The 14,267-nt window shown below is 41.6% G+C and overlaps 1 protein-coding gene across 1 annotated transcript in view; it reads right to left on the bottom strand.

Annotated features, from left to right (window-relative positions):
- JMY (junction mediating and regulatory protein, p53 cofactor) overlaps window positions 1-10,137 on the bottom strand; it is a 42,393-nt gene extending 32,256 nt beyond the window's left edge. Inside the window, exons 1-3 of the mRNA XM_063127977.1 lie at window positions 9,889-10,137; window positions 9,578-9,783; window positions 9,122-9,490 (exon numbers count right to left, since the gene is read on the bottom strand). Coding sequence (XP_062984047.1) covers window positions 9,122-9,490; window positions 9,578-9,783; window positions 9,889-10,102 — 789 coding nt within the window. The 5' untranslated portion in view covers window positions 10,103-10,137. The remainder of the gene's footprint in view (window positions 1-9,121; window positions 9,491-9,577; window positions 9,784-9,888) is intronic.
- Between the last annotated feature and the right edge of the window lie 4,130 nt (window positions 10,138-14,267).

The following is a 14,267-nucleotide window of genomic DNA, read 5'->3' as shown; positions in this document are numbered from 1 at the left end:
CTGGGTTTTATCAACTTTAACAATAATATGTATAATATGTATCTTCTCTTCTGAACAACCATGACCAAATGGCTCCGAGACAAGCATCTGATTAAAAGGTTCATATTAAAAGAGAAAATATTTTTATTCCTTACATTCATTATTTCATATCTTTTATGTTCCTCAGAAAAATCTCAAAATTTAGGCCACATTTGAGAGAACTGCCTGGTCAGCTCTGCACACATATCAGGGCTTCTGTCTTCTCTCCCAAGCAGACATCTTTAATGTATGTTACACAGATATTCAAGCTGATTGTTTGAGAGCGAAAATAAGATTTATAGTTGTAAAGTTCCATAGTTTTTATGGCAGTATTTCTGCATCACACAAAAAAATAGTCATTTAACATTGACCCTCAAAACTTAAAAACATATTAAAATATGTGGAAGTAGAAATACGTTGTCCTACATATAAAGAATATTAAGACATTCTCCTTTTCTGCACTAATTTATGCAAATAATGCACCAGAAAGCTACTTTCTTTCAGCGTCACAGTTTTGCACAGGGCTATTTTGGCCCAGAGATTAGAGCTAGGATAGTATCATTACATTTGTATTGTGATAATAATGAGGAATGCAGGAGGAAATTCGTTGCCAATTTATTATTCAGTTTATCTCATTTGGGCAATCAGTGCCTTCAGCCAATCAAATAAAATAAGTTGTATTTAGACTGCCAAATTGGCAGTGGTTGCACAACAATTGAGAAATAAATATATGTGCTTTGGATGTAACAGCCAAACCGTGGTTTCACCATCAGGACAATGCCTTGGGCTCACAAGCTTCTGGGTTTAGAAGACAGGCTAGCCTATGAGGCCGCTCCCTTTTCTCTCCAGGATCTGTAACTTGTGTCCTGTTAAGCAACACAAGTACTGTAGGACTGACATTTACAACCAAATCTTTGGCAATCAACTAACCAATCTCAAGATAGATTTTGGACTACTACATATATAATATACACACATACACATTCATAAAGTACATTTTTTCCTTTCTCTCAACTTCCAGCCAGACAATATTCCAGACACCACAACAAAGCCACACCTCAACCTCGCCACAAATGAAAAGGAAGTAGATGTAGCCACAAACATGGGTATGGAGCGGCGGGGGCAGGGGGACTATGCTGCCACATTATTCAACTGTCAGGAGAGATGCTCCATTTAATTTCTCCCTGACTAATAAAGTACTTGGTGAGACATCCTTCACTCAGGGATTGAAACACATGCATAATAGGTGTGCTTCTTAAGCATAAGAGCAGTACATGAATACTACAAGTAGTTTTGGGAAGCTGTGGAATCCACTCCCTTTCAGGATTTCAAGAAACAGACATCTCTTGAGGATCATTTGGATACACTGTATCCAATACAGGATGGATATCTTTTTTATAGAAGAATTATAAAGTTAGCTAACTTTCTATTTCCCTATACCTATACAAGACTGCAAGAGTAATTATACTATTCCAGACAATTGGTTTCAAACATCCTTTATGAAAATGCTTTCCCCACATAACAAACTTTTTCCCTAGAGAATATTGCATAAAGGTTGTTTCACTTTAAGAAATGAGGAAATCTTCCTTCCCTTTTTTTCTTCTAGAGGTAATAAGTGGTGAAATACTAAATATCCAAATTGTATTATTATTTATAGAAAACATGCATAGCATGGTTTCCTTTATAGCCTGTATCTGGACTTCTTCTCAGAAGCGGGGAAATCCCTGTTTCAACTTGTTTAAGAAAAAATATATTTGGCAATAGCATCCCATAAAGTTTAGTAGGGAAAAGTTTTATTGATATTCACTTAGGTTACAAATGAGCTAAAGAATTGTACACCTGCCACTTTCCTGATTTTTCTCAAGACTTTGCATGAACTATACATATAAGGAGTTAATATATAAAAAATAGTGCCCAATTATTTTTTTAAAAAGACCTGAAGTAATAAACTTGAATATTTCAGAATTATGACGTACACTGTTAACATGATTTCATGCCACAGGAGAAATTCCGCTCGCAAAGTGAGGCTGCCGATGGCTGAGATTTGACTTGTTTTAGATATTTTGTTATGAGGGTTTTTTTAAATGGCAGTCAATATTTTTTAATAAATTGAATAAGAACTTGTTTATATGAAGGTGTGGGAGGTCACATATACTAAAGACATATATTAGAGATGGATGAACAACATCAATCCCTAGCTTACAGATTTATTTCACATCCAAGGACACCACCATCACTAGGCCTATGCTACATCATAGTATACAATCACCACACACACACACACTCAAACATGCACATACACATGATGGCAGGTTCTCCCATTAATGGGGGCTGAGACAGTGTAACCAGTGTCACCTCAAGGTTTTAGAGGGCCCATGGGCAAAACACCTTTAGTGGGGCCTCCTCCTTCAGTGAGTCTAAGTTCTTAACAGTGTTGCTGCCAGCTCCTTGTCCTCCTCCTCTTCATCATAGCTGCCACCTTCTTGCTTGCCAGGCAGAGAGCAAATAGGCAGTGGCATCCACTCCTCCTCCTTTACACCACTACTGTTGCTTGAGCCAGAGCAAGAAGATGGCGAACAAACAGGTTGCAATGGTGAAGAGCAACAGCAGGTCCAGCGGGCTCTTGTCAATAGTTCCTGTGCTGGTCTGACCATGCCAACCTGATGCTGGCCCTGGGTGTAACAGGCCTTCCTGTGCCCAAATCCAAGTTGATGATGTATCAGCACAGGATGAGGACATGTTGGAAAGCCTCTAGCAATCACAACAACTGGAATGGTGAATTATGGGAAGCTATTAAAAGAGCTAGTTGTGTTCAGCTGAGTAAAAAGAAGACTGAAAGAATATAATTACATTCTATGAACACTTTGAAGCAGTTTACAAGGTGTAGGAAGAGAATTATTTAAATTAAAAAGACACTAGGTACAAGAAGTATAGATTTGCACCACCCATTAATAATTTTAGGCTCTTTTAGGAAACAGCTTATCTTTTAGAAGTATAAAATTCTGAAACCAACTCCCATGAAAATCCATAGGAGGAATGTCAGTTATTTCGAAACATGAAGGTTATTTTGAAAGAACATCATAAGAACAAGCTTGGTGTATAAGACCAAGGCCCCTGTGATCTAGCACACCCATCTAATATAAGGTAATCAAATGCCTCTGGAAAGCTCACATAAAACACAATGGCCCTGTTCAGAAGACACCTTAAACTACAGCTTTAACCACCATGGTTAAAGCTGTGGTTTAAGGTGTCTTCTGAATGGGGCCACATACAATAACCATTTTCTGTTTGTTTTCTTCCCCTAGGATGTGATAATTAGAGGTATACTCCCTCTGAATGACGTAGTTCCTTTCAGCTGTTATAACCACTATTAAGAGGTAATGTCTATGAATTCTGAAAGGGCTGGTGCATTCATTAAGTTCTGCCTTTGACACTCTATTTGCAAGTTCTGAACACCTTTACTGAGTAACATTTAGAAATGCTCACCATATGGCAGTCCTTTTCAGTCCCAAGGTCCTTATCTGGTGGGGGGAGGGCTGCACATGCCTGTGCATATGCACATACACAGGCATATGCACATACACAAGCTGAGGGCATGAACCTTGCCACCATCCTATGCAGAAAACCTGGAGTGTGATTGAGGTTGCTTCAGGATTGCTGAGGAAGGGAGAGGCTAAAGTCTCCGTCCCCCACCACACCCCTGACCCAGATCATTGCTTCCGCGATGCCTTTATTTATGAAAACATTTGTATCCCGCCCTATATCATTAGGATCTCAGGGTGGCATATAGATAAAATCATAAAAACAATGCCCATCCCAATGATAGCCTTCTTTCCCTCCCAGTAACGCTGCTAATGACATCAATGCTTCTGTGATGCCAAAGCAAAGCCCCCAATCAGCTGTGTGGGGTGGGGCTACAATCAATCTCCAGGGACCACATGGGTGCATGCTACATGGGATTCCACCATCATATTAAGTCATATCTGCAGCAAAAGCAAAGAGCAACATGGAACAGTAGCATGGAGATTCACATGATGGCAGCACAGCAGCCCACAGGTTTTATTGCCTTTCAACCCTCCTGAAAACTAACTTACATAGTCCAAACTGTTCAGTGTCTAAATCACACTAGCATTATGATGACGCTGCTCTCTGGAATTGATAATATTCAACCAAGACTTTGGAGTAGAAACTACAATCTAAACTCTACTTGGAACATTTGGAACGGGCACAAGTTATAAGAAATACATTTAAAGCCTAAAACATTCATCCCTATACCTGGGTTAATGGAGCAGAAGCATCAAGTGTGGGTGCAATCATTAATACCCTAGCAAAACACTGATCTTTTTTTAAAAAAAATACAAATAAAGCACAAAGGTTGTCGTATAAAATAAAATGGCTACTCTGCACTTGTTTATTACATTGCTGACTAATGTGTAGAAATATCACACATACTGCCAAACCATAGTTCGGCTTTACAGACACTAGCAGGCAAGAGCCTCAGGCTCACTCACATATCCCCTCCTCCTCTTGTGCACAATGATTAATAATTTCCTATCCTTATTTGCAATGAGCCATTATTTACCTTTTAATCCAAAACTATGGTTCACAAACCAAACCTGGCCTTCTGAGTCAGATCATTTAGCCCAGTATTGTCTAATGTCACAGGAAGCTGCTCAGCAGGGTTTTAGGCAAAGGTCTTTCCCAGCCCTACTAAGATTTTTTATCTAGAGAACCCAAGAAACAAAGCAATGACATTCGCCACACAAAACAGGTGCTTTTTCTCCAAGGAATGGACTTATTCCCTTACCAAGGGTATTGTGACTTTTCTGAAATTTGAGGCTCCTAGGTCTCATGACATAGAACCTCACAAAGTAAGTAGTTTTTCAGCAAAACCCTGCTTCTATATTTTTCATAACTTTTCTTGCTTTTTGTAATTGGTCTCTAGTCTAGTTGGAGAGAAACTATAACACTGCAATAACAAATAAAGTTGGAAAGCGTCTCTTTCATCATAGCAAATAGCCACGCATTTCAGGGTACATATAAATAAAATGTGTTTATATAATCTTCTTGCTACCGTTGTGTAAAAACCATACATAAACACCTCAAATTCTCTGCAGAGGCAAATACATGATTGATAAAATGGCTTAAGCAATATAGTGACCTATACATGTGGACCACATATAGATGTCGGACATTGTACAATATGCACAGAAGACACTTTACCTACAATATTGCCTAATTATTGCCCATTTACTGACAGTCAATAAATGAAAGCTCTCCATTCCTTGGAAATAAGAAGGCAAATTAAGGGAAGCAAGCCAGAACTCCCATTAACCTACAGTCCCATATCCTTTGAAGCACAAAATCAATAGAGGAAACCTGAACCAGCGGAAATATTTCCCCAGTATGTATTGACATATAGTTCCTTAAGCAACTATGCAGAAATTTTAAGATGAACTTTTTCTTGCACTTCTTTCCTATTATCTTCATCTGTGAAATATACACAGTTAAATCAGACTACCAGAACCAAAGCTAAATAGCAGTGGGATTGGCACATCAAAACTCAGTGCCATCAACAGCAATGCAACACTCTCTTCTGTGAAATACTCTCCTTGGGGGCATTGCACTGGGTTAGCCATCAGTATAACCCACCCAACTTGCAATCAGTCATCTTAAATCAAATACTCTGATGTTGCTAGTTTGTCTGTGTATGTTAGAAAGCAGAAAATTCCTTAGCCCGGTATCTTTTAAAAGTAGCTAAATGCTGGAAATTCAAATATTTTTTGGAGCTTGCTTTTACAAAATAAAGAGAATCAAAATATTAACTGGCAATATATAAAATACACTTTTTAACAAAAATAGAATGAGGAACAGAGGTCAGAAAAACAGTAGGAAGAAAATGTATGAAAACAATGGAAGAGATGAAGTCTATGTGGCAGTAAGGACTCACAGAGATGCTTTTATTAAAGGAGCCAAGATTGGGGAGGGGGGGTGATCACCACCTTTTTGTACAAATTGTATTGTCCTTATTCTTCCATTTTTGTAGTTTGCAATTAAGAACATTTAGAATTACAGCATTTCAACACAGAAGCACTTGTCAAACAAGATGGTCATTTAATTTTAGATGAGACTATTATTATTTTTAAAAATTGTTATATGCAAGAAAGTTCTCAAAAGGAACAGAATTCAGCACAGAATTTCAGTTCAGTACTGATTGGAACAAGTAATAAATGTTGCAGAGTTCAACTAGATCATATATTAAGCAAATAAACAAAAGATTTGACTCTATTAACAATAAAAATGATAAATAATAAGGGATCTTGTCCAGCTTGCCCTCCTGCCTCATTCAAAAAAGTTGAGTCATACAGTGGAATCTGTTAATTAGAAAAAGTTTTAGTATATTAAAAAACTGCATTTACTTTATCCTAATGTAAAATATTTTATTTTAGAACCATGTCAATAAGTCCCTTTTGAGACTACATTTCCTCTATAGGGTTTTTAATCACAGAATTACTACAATCCAGTATATCTGTATCTCTACCCTCTTGTAAGCAACTTTAAAGTACAGATGGCAAAAGTAATGTGAAAGAAAATATATATGAAACACATGAGCTTGGTAGGTTCACATTTCAGGAAGAGAACTAAGTCTCATCCTGAAGTGTGGAAAAGCATTGCATCAGGATTACACATTAATATTAAATGCCTGTCATCTGTTCCTCCATTATCATGGAATAACTTAGCCAAGTGAGATATGAGCTGCTTGTTTCAAAGACAGTCACTATCAAGCAAGTTACAGACGGTAGAAACCTGAGAGCCAGGGGGAAGAAAACAAACTCCCTAAATGTCCTCCTTTCTTAAATATGAAGCACCTATTAATTAAAGAAAGTTCAATTTACATAGCATGCACTTACAGAGATACTAAAATCAGGTATGAATTCATCTTTATTGGAAAGTAGTTCATTAATTCAGTCACCATAGGATGAGAGGGCTCATTGCAATTAAACACAATATCCTACCAGTTGGGTCACATCTACGCTGTAGCTTATCTCACTCCGTTTCAGGAGGTTATTCAGGTGTTGGAGGTTGCCTTCAGTTGTTCTTACTCCCTTATTTACTTCTGATTCTTAACATCTCATCTGTTCATAAATCTACCCCACATTTCCTCCATCTCTAAGCCTGTATAACTCTAAATTACATCAGAGTAACTCAAATTTTCCTGAAAATGCAAGGGCATGGCTTGCTCATTTGTCACTGGGAGCGTCAAAAAATTATCTTTGCTAACTGCCAGTATCACACTTTAAGGCATTGTCTCAGCTCTGAAAGAAGTGCGGTTGGCCATTTACTCATTCCAAAAGAACACATCTGTCACAAAACCATTCTGCAATGAGTTGCGCATGATCCTCAAACCAAAATACAGGTGAAAAATGGGTTCATCTGCCACCTCTTGACAGTAAGGAAAAGGGGGGAAAGCCTGTGATAGCCAAGTTTAAGACCAATGTTTCTTATACAATGACACACACACCTTGTATTGTGATGAAATTATGTTGAGGAAAGTTGAGTACTACGTCAATACTAATTTCCAGGTTAACTATATGTAAAATCAACTTCAATATGGTACTGACTGTAATCTGCACTACATCACAAATACAACAGATATTAAATGAAGTTAGCAGCCTTCAATTCTGATATAAAAACAAATGGTAACATTGGATATTTTTGTATTATTTTAACAATTTCTATTCCACCTTTTGTAAAACTAGCATTTTCAACCAAAGCCTCTGTACAGCAGTAACTGCACATAATCAGCTCTGGAAACGCCAATGGCTCAAGCAATCACAACTAATTCAAGCCAAACATGGCCTTGATGGAGCCTATAGTTTAACAGACATTCATCCTGTGCTGCAAAGTTTAACATGAGGAGCATGTTGGGCAGACACTTAAGAATAATTAGATACTTGGGAAATGAGTGGATTACATGGTTTTGTGTCATCATTCCCCACATATACACACACAACAGACACAAAGCTTTTATTAAAAAAAAAAAAGCTCATGGGCTCAGGACATGGACTCTGAGGTATTCACACACATAAAGGTAACAACAACAAACAAACAAACAAACTCTGAATCTAAATGGTTTGGATATAATGTTGGCTCTCAGCTCCAAAACTGACAATTCTGGAACACCCTACTTCACACCAAACACCAAATACTATTTGCATTGACTTTAGAGAGGATAGGATTTCATCTTAAATAGTAAGGAATGCAGTTTCTATTGCAAACAGATGCCTGTGACACCCATACTCCTGCCTATATGTTCTTCATTTGCTATATCTACCACCAACCATAAATAAAGAGTCTATCTGGTAGAGGAAAGATACTGGCCTGTGTCTCTTTTGATGTCAGAATCAGCTTTCACTAATTTTTACTACAGTCCACTTCCTATTATTAAGAACAGTGCCCAGCAGCACACTTAGCAAACATACCCAGTACAAGTTCAAACTTGGCCAAATCCAGTCACACTTCTTTTGCACTGATACTTCTAGTTAAAACAGAAACATGCAGCTCCTACGTAAAAAGCCTCATTAATGGTAAGCTTGGAAATACTGGTATACAAAAGAGCCCTGGATCCAGAAAGCTGGATCTTTCCCAATTTTACTTGGGCTGTAGCTAGACCTAAGGTTTATCCCAGGATTGTCCTGGGGTCAAACCTGTTCATCTAAGTGTCACACAGGGCATCCAGCGCTCTGGCAGGGACGAACCCAGGATGAACCTGGGATAAACCTGAGATCTAGCTACGGCCTTGGAAACACTTCTGATTAAAAACATAATAAAATGCATCAAGCTGCACAACTCCAACTTTTTATTTCTTCTAAAGAGAAATATTTTACTTGAGAACATATAGTCAGGACAGACAGAGAGAAAGGAATAACTGAGGCTGAAATTCTATGAAAACTTATCTTGAGAGTAAGTCACATTGAACTCAGTAGAACTTACTTCCAAGTAAGCATGCACAAGATCGGGGTATTAGCGAAGTGCTGAAGGGACCAGGCCTAGCAGCATTGTGAAGGATTTTTCTTTTATCTGCATTGGGGGCTTCCCTCACCTCCTGGATGCGCTTGCGGGCTCGCTGCAAGACCTCCTCGTAGCCCTTCTGCCGCAGCTCACTCAGACTCTCGTAATACTCCTCCGGGTCGTCCGTTTCGGTGAAGAGCACCTGGGAGAGGATCTTCCACCCGCAAGTGTCGAGACAGTGGCCCAGGTAAAGCTGCAGCTGGTAGCACAGGGCGTCCATCTCCTGCTCGGATAGCTCTGGAGCCCCGAATAATACCGTCCACATACCCGACGGCTCCTCGGGGAGGACTGGCAAGCAGGGCTCCAGCTCGGAATTCACCGAGCACAGCTGCTGATGCACGGCCCGCAAGTCTTGGAAGGAGAAGAGGCCGGCCCAGCTGCACTCTTCACCAGACGAAGACTCTGGCTCCGAGGAGGCCACGGAGGGCGGCTCGAGGGCTTGAGGCCCGGCGACCGGAGACGGCAGGAGGAAAGCGGCGCTTCCCGCAGGGTCGTCTTTCCCCAACTCCAACACCTCGATCTCCTCGGCCGCACAGGCCGCGGGGCTGAGCGGCGCCTTCGAAGCAGGCGGAGGCCTCCGGGCCTTGCTGCTCCTCGCCCTGGCCGGGCTCCTCTGCGGCGCCTCAGACACTCGGGCGCCGGGGCTCCTCGGTAGTGACTCGGCCCGGGCAGGCGACGCCGGCGAGCTCCTGGCTTGTCCAGGCTCGGCGGCGCTCCAGGCCGGGCTCCTGCGAATTGTGGGGCTCCCGGCCGCCTTGGTCGAGGTGGAGACGGCTCGCTGTTCAGCTCCCCCGGGACTGCAGCTGCTGCTGCCGCCACGGCGTCGGAGCTCCCGGGAGCCGCTGCGCTGCCGCTGCGCCGTCCGGTTGTGGCAGGTGATGGCGAACTTGCCCTCGATCTCATTCCAGGCCACGATGAAGACGAACTTGTGCTTCTCCCGCTCATGGAAGGCGTGAGGCCTCACGGCCACCCAGTCCGCCTCCAGCGTCTCTTCCAAGGCGAAGGTGCTCATGGTGGTCGCCGCCGCTGCCGTCCTTCCCTCAGTCACGACCGCCGCGCCGGACGGGGGGCTCTTCCCCACTCGCAGCCGCCTCGCCCGGGGGCACTCAGTCACTGCCCAGCATCAGCCATTTTAGCGGCGGACGGGCAGCAGAGGGGGAGGGAAAGAGAAGGATGCGCTACTGGCGGGGCCGGATAGGATGCGATGGGAAAGGATGAGGGGATAGGCTGAGGCGCGAGCGAAGCGTCAGTCGCTACAACGGCTGCCGCTTCAGCGCTCACGGCGCGGTCTTCTCCCTCTCTGCTTTGTTGTCATGAGCCAAGCGGCGGCGGCGGCTCCGGCTCCTCCTGCTGCCTGCCGAGGACAATACGAGTCAATACAGTGCCTCGCACAGGTACTTCAGGCGGTCACGTGGAGGCCCCGGATCTGTTTACAAGCCGCGGCGACGAAGACGACGAGGCAGCCGCGTTCCGGCCACTCACACAGCCCGCCCCGCCTCCAGGACTCCTCTCTCTCTCACTCTCGCTCTCTCTGCCCCCTCCCGCCTCAGAGCACGGAGCCTCCACAGTCAGACTGCGGCTCCTCCTTTCGACGCCCGCCCGTCCTCCCGCCCGGCCGGGTGTGTGACGGAGAGGGAGAGATGGGGGGCAGGGAGCCTTTTCCACTCCGCCTCCTCTCCTCTCCCGCCCAACCAGACTACCTTCTTTCTCCAGTTTCTCCCTGCTGTCTTGCCAGGAGCGCCTTCATTATCTCCTTCCCTCAAACAATGTTCCTATTCAAGCCACGCAAGCAGCGCACGTCAGGCTCAGGCTCAGGCTCAGCCTCCTCCCTTCCCGTTGCGGAGGGATGTGCATCGTATGACACACACCCAAACACAAATACCTCAGCACCGCCCGCCATCCTCTGAACCTAATCCCTTCCCACAGTCAACCGTCGTGCCTACGGAAAGCAATATGAACTGGCGTTGACGGTTTCTGGCCGGGAGTGTGGGGAGGTGGATAAATCTGGTAGACCTGGAGCTTTCCTGTCAGCTGCATCCATTTGGCTGACAAAAAACACTTAGCATTCATTTCAGTTTAGAAAACTGTCCTAGATGTTGACTGGAGGTGAGGGTGATGTATTTTCTTCTTCAAACTATAAATCCTGCTTTTCAAATAAGTTCAGGGCATCTTGCATCCATTTTTTTCTTTTTTGAGAGGGAGATGTATGCAACCACACAAATGGGTATATCTTATACATCAGTATACTAGCAGGGTGGTCAGAAATGATATATTGGATCCCTTTGGAAGTTAGAGGTTTTAGACTTAATTCTGAGCCAATATTTAGAAACCCCAGCGTCTACCTTTTCATTAGGCAGCTGAACAGGCTACTGATTTTGGAGTCAAAAAGCAATCAACTTACAATTGTTTTGTCTATTATTAGAGATTTACTACAATGGACAGCAGCAGTTGGATTTTCTGCCTCAGGCACCGAAATGCCTATCTTTGGCTTAATCCTGAAATATGTGAACTGATAAAAAGAAGCAAAGACTGTCTCTGAACATGTGCAGAGTGCATTCGTTCACCACTATTTAAGTACACATCATCTGGAATGATGTGAGTTTCTTCCATTTTAGAAACTGCATACTGACGAATGGAACTGGCTTGCTTATTGCCACAATTACACACACATACACACACTATATATGTGTGTGCGTGTATACTTATATACATTTTATTTTACTTTTTGGTGAAATTTTGGAGGATAAGCATAGCAGAGGGGATGAAGAGAGGTCAGGCTTGGGGAGCAGGTGGCTGAACTAAACAGACCATTGGAACGAAACAAAGCAAAATGGAAAGTTACAGTTGGATCCCAATGGCCTGTGCCAGCTGCTCTCCTAGACTGACACATTTAACCCTTGATCACTCTTTCATTATAGGGTTCTGATTCCTCATATGGGAACAGGACCTCTTTTCTTTCACAGGTGCTCCAAAACAAATTTCTACATTTTCAGTGATACCACTGCTACCTGTAGATTCTGATATGCTCAGATATACATATTAATCTTTCCGTTTTCCATTTTCTTACTACATTTAGTATCAATGGAGGGGTTAATGCCCTGTTGTCATTGTTCTATTTTTCCTTTCCCCACCCCCTCCCTAAGGGCATTATGAATAGATTCACTTGCTACTTTTTCAATTCCCAGTTTTAAGAGAACATACGCATGTGTGAAGCTATTGTTTTTATATCACTGTGCTGTGAGCTACACAGTTTGAGACACTTTTGTGCATTACCAATCCAGGCCATTAATGGAAAAACAAACACAATGACTTCTCAGAGATCAGAATAATATATAATCATCTCAAGATTAAAAAAAATAATTTCAGCTATGAGTAGCACTGATATGATTGGGTTTTTCTCTCTCTTCTACTGTACATCACCCACAGTTGTTGTAGTCCAACAACATCTGGGAACCTAAGTTTTGGAAAGGTTGGTCTAGAGCCCATTACTTAGCACATACAGTACATAAACTGGCAGTTTAAAAATTCTGCCACAATGCAAATGTTGCTTGATTCAGGGCTGTAAAACTCAAGACACTTACTCAGAAGCAACAGATAAACAGGTTTACTGGTTGAAGTAATTAAAATAATACATATTGATGTGGTGTTACAACAGAGATTGACTACTATAGATGATAAGCAGATAACTTGGCAACTCCTCATCTATAGCTTTATGAGTTTTAAGTATTAATTGAGATATCTTAGAGACAGTCTTGGCCTGCAGCAAATGCTGTTCAAATGAACCCATAGTTGGTTCATGAGGCACTATGGTTATCCATCCATTTATGGTTGAAGCAGCTACCAATTATAAACAAATCTTGCATGTACACAGCAATGAGCTTTCTATAGTGTGTGTGTGTGTGCCTGCCTGCCTGCCTGCCTGTGTATGGTGGAGTTATCCCAGTAGTTTTGGAAACAAGCAATTTTCAAAAGATCCAAAGATGTAGGGCTATTCTGAAGACAGATTATTTACTTCTTTTATATTTAGATTCATTCACCATTTGACTTCTGCCACTCCCAGACTGTGGAATGGCCTGCCGGGAGAGATTCACCAACTTAACAGTCTTTCTGAATTTAAGAAAGCCATAAAGACTTATCTTCCAGCAGGCCTACCCAGTCGAATTTGTCTGACTGTTATTTTAATAATGTATTAGTTTTATATGTTTTTAATAAATTTTATGTACTTTTTGAATTCAATGTTGTTCCCAATCTCGATCCAGAGGGAGAGGCAAGTAAGAAATTTATTGCATACAGCTGTTGGGCGGTATAAAAATGCAATAAACAAATATATTATTATTATTATTATTATTATTATTATTATTATTATTATTATTATTATTATTATTTCATCAGTTCCAAGTATTACACTGGCATGAAGCAACATAGTGAGTCTGGATAATTAAATTTCCATCAATTTAGAGTTAGATAATAGCAGGTTATATTTTAATATTAGGTGGGGAAACTTCTTTCTGTCAAGAACCACATTTCCTTGGGAGTAATCTGTCATGCGTCACATGCTGGTGGTGGGTGGGGGCCAGAACCAAACGTTATTTAAATATTCTAAATAAATAAATAAATGTGAGTGGGGCCAGCTCTCTCTCTCTCTTTCTGCCACCCCTTCTCACTCTACCACTTTCTCTTTTCCATTTCTCTCTTTTTCTAACACTCTTTTTTCCCTCCCTCTTCCCAGAGGTCTGATATGATTGATTGCAGACAGTTTAAAAGAATTAGGCCAGGGGCTGCAAAAAAAAAAAAAAAATGGGCTGAGGGCCAGTGGATACTCACCCCTGTCCTAATGCCAAAGTTTGGAGCCTCTCAGACCAATGAATCTCCTGTGCTCTCTTTTATGAGGATATTGCATACATACACCATCTTTACTCACTGCCAATACTTGTGTGGAGCAATATTTGCCATATAGAAGAGAATGGGAAAGCCTTTGTAAGTATGAAGCTCCATTGATAATGGACTAATGCTATAACACATAATTTTAATAGACTAGAGGAATAATTCCGGAAAGAAAAGAAAACCAAGTAATATAGCTACATGACCACAATGGGAAGCTAAACCCCAAAACAATAAATCAGGAACTGAGGAAGAAGCCACAAACCACACAAGAGATCAATCTTATATAATAGCTG

This window comes from Elgaria multicarinata, chromosome 6 (genome assembly GCF_023053635.1).
Source record: "Elgaria multicarinata webbii isolate HBS135686 ecotype San Diego chromosome 6, rElgMul1.1.pri, whole genome shotgun sequence".
Taxonomy (NCBI): domain Eukaryota; kingdom Metazoa; phylum Chordata; class Lepidosauria; order Squamata; family Anguidae; genus Elgaria; species Elgaria multicarinata.
The sequence above is the reverse complement of the archived record's forward strand: the minus strand, read 5'-3'. Positions and strand labels throughout refer to the sequence as shown.